The 3,358-nt window shown below is 33.3% G+C and overlaps 1 protein-coding gene across 1 annotated transcript in view; it reads left to right on the top strand.

Moving 5' to 3' along the window:
- The first annotated feature begins 2,223 nt into the window (after nt 1–2,223).
- Nucleotides 2,224–3,358, top strand: part of LOC105625595 (beta-1,4-glucuronyltransferase 1) — a 42,820-nt gene continuing 41,685 nt past the window's right edge. The window contains exon 1 of the mRNA XM_012206918.1: nt 2,224–2,337. Coding sequence (XP_012062308.1) covers nt 2,224–2,337 — 114 coding nt within the window. The remainder of the gene's footprint in view (nt 2,338–3,358) is intronic.

Consider the following 3,358-nt stretch of genomic DNA (forward strand, 5'->3'; position numbering starts at 1 on the left):
ATATATACTGTCTATTATATATATATATATATATATATATATATATATATATATATATACATATATATATATATATATATATACATTTTAATAATATATTTTAATATGCATATATATTTATATATATTTTTCCAAATGTTTTACCTATATTATAAACAGAATTTTTCAGGGTATCTGATAATTAATGATAAAACTCTCGCATAGCGGCAGAATGGACTAAACTGAATCGAAAATTGCAATCTACCATTTTGCAATTTTCGTAATAGTTAACAATAGTTAACAAGATATTAATTATTAAAAATTGCTGAATATTGGTCTTCAATAATTTTTTACTCAAATACTATCAACTTTACAGAAAAAACATTTACAGAATCAGCACGAGATAAAAATTGTTTATTTTTTTTTTCATAAAGCTCTAAGAACTTTTTCAGAATTTTTTTTCAACTTTTTACGTGCGTTTATATATGTATTGGCAACTATTTTTATCAACATGAGAAAATAATATACAATATATTAAAAAATTCTGAAAAAAATTCTCAGAACTTTATAAGAAAAAAATAAACAATTTTTGTCTTTTGCTGTTTTTCTGTAAAGTTGATAGTATTTGAGTAAAAAATTGAAAACCAATATTCAGCGATTTTTAATAATTAATATCTTATGAAAATTACAATACAAAATGGTAAAGGACTTTTCGATTCAGTTTAGTCCATTCTATGCGAGAATTTTTTATCGTAAATTATCAGACATCCTGTATATATTCTACATATAAGACTCTGACTATATAGAGTACCTAAAGCAGAGTTGAATAATATTAAATATGACAATTATTTTATTCGATATTGGAAAATTAATTTTCATTTTGAAAGAAAAGAAATATGTTCAAACATTCTAATTATTGTAAATATATATAGATATATTCGTCTATATGAATAGAATTTCTTTACAGATTTTTTTATTTCTCTTAAAAATCTCAAATTTAATTTTTATATTTCTAAATGCGATGATCCCATCGCTGTTTAGTTTAATATTGAATTGACTATAAATACTATAATAGTTAATAAAAAATCAAAAATGTCCGTACGCCTTTTATTTGAAGAATCTCGATAACTGTCCTGTTCTATTCTCCTATCACGCTGATGAATTTCTATATACAGGGCTGGGCAAAATATATTATCAAAGTATTTGAAATACAAAATATAAAATATTGGCAATCTGAGTATTTCAATTACAAAATACAAAATATTTTCAATCTTTTGATTTTGAAATACAAGATACAAAATACTTTCAAAATTTGTATTTCACATACGAAATACTTTTTTAAAATATAAAATACAAAATATGTCAAAATTTTTTGTTTTAAATACAAAGTATTTTTTTTTAGTATTTCAAATACAAAATATGTCCAAAATTTGTATTTCAAATACAAAATGTTTTGTTTTTTAATACGCAATATTTCTAAATTTTTTATTTTAAACACAAAATACTTTTTAATACAATATACTTTCAAATTTTTTTTGCGTGTCCGGGCATTTTCCCGACTAGTCACGATTACGACAGTTACATTTCGTTATACGCGTTTCATTCTCTGCCATAACCCTAATGTTTCTGAATGCAGCCAGTAAGTCTGTTCGCTTCAAGGATTATTATCAAGGATCTTTTTTGGCATTTCAAATACAAAAGCTATTTGAAATACAAAATACAAAATACATTTTGTATTGTATTTGAAATATAATATTTGAAATACAATTTGTATTTCGAATACTGTATTTGAAATACAAGTATTTGAAATGTACTCAGTCCTGCCTATATAGTAAACAACAAGAAAGCCATACGGCATTACTGTGAGGGTTGATCGATCCACCGGTTGCGCGCGCGCTCGCCGCATGCGCGGAATCAACCCGCCGACATGCCGCGAGTCGCACGCACCCCCGAGCGAGAGAAAGAGAGAGAGAGAGAGCCGTTGCCGACCGATAACTCGTGAGGCTCCGTAAAGGAGGATCCGTAAATAAACGCACGAGTCTTACCTTTTTTTCCCCTTGGATTTTCCGTGACGATTTTTCGCGCACGATAGGAAAGACACGCGGGTGTGGCCGTGCGGGGGTACGTGCGTGTGATTGGGGTTGTGCGAGCGATCAGCTCACAGCAGCGCGCGACCATCCTGTGCGCGTCATCGCCCATCGTACGAACGTACTAAGTCGATGGTATCATCGACGGCGACAGCGAATGTACGGTGAGCGTCAACCCGGCTTGGCCGATTACGCCATCAGGCTGCCGCCACCAAGAGCACCAAGAAGGGAGGAGGTCTGTCTCGCGTGCCATCACACATCAATGGTTCAGGTGAGTGAATGATGCACTCTGTGCGAGGACAGAAGGTGCGCGACAGAGTTCGTCATTGTCTCTCCCAGAGAGATGACAGTCGCCTACTGTCGTCTATTGTCGCGGGGGTTCGTGCCATTCGTGGTAACAGTGATGGAACACTACTCGCCTTGCTTGTTGTGTTGTCGCTATTGACGAGCATCAGCTGTGTCTGACGATGAGGGAACTGGGAGAGATGTCGCTACTCGAAATGAAACCGCCCTCACGTGGTGGTGGAAGTAGTTTCGGTTTTACTCTTGCTTTCCGTCACTCTTTTATCTTTTTCCTCCCCTGTTTAATATAACGCCGTGGCATTGAGTTATCGATGCGTTGCCAAGGGATAGCGTCTATCATGCTGATTTTTAATTGATGTAATAAGTTTGTGCAATCCATAACGTTGGCAGTTACGCTATGTTGCTCTCATATTCATAATTTATGACATTGATATACCGCTTTCCTGCGCGCGTGGATATATACTTCATCCATGAGAAATGGATGTTTGTGTATGTGCGATGCGTTATTTGTATCCGCTGTCATCGATAGCGGCTGAGATATCGATAGATTTACTTATGAGCTTTTATATAAGATTTTATAAGAACTTTACCTATATAAGTGTAAATCATTTATTGATAAACGATAAAATGTTAAAATCTATATATTTCGCTTGGTAATTCTCTAGTACAACGTGTACAAATAGATTTTTTAATCAAATAAATATGGAATGAAATAAAAATCTCAATAAATCTATAGCTGTATAAACTTGTAATAAAATCGTATATACCAAATATCATTTTAAACTCTTTCAAATTGCGAACAGCATTAATTGACGAATCGCTTCGTAATTCTTAATTACCGTAATAAAATTACACACACACACACACACACACACACACACACACACACACACGTGCGCGCGCGACAGCGACTACGTATACGTTATTAGTTTACACAGAGACTACTTAGTTTCTCAACAAGTCGGAGGTCATAAGAAATCACCGCCGTC

Source organism: Atta cephalotes (assembly GCF_000143395.1).
Source record: "Atta cephalotes unplaced genomic scaffold scaffold00003, whole genome shotgun sequence".
Classification (NCBI taxonomy): Eukaryota; Metazoa; Arthropoda; class Insecta; order Hymenoptera; family Formicidae; genus Atta; species Atta cephalotes.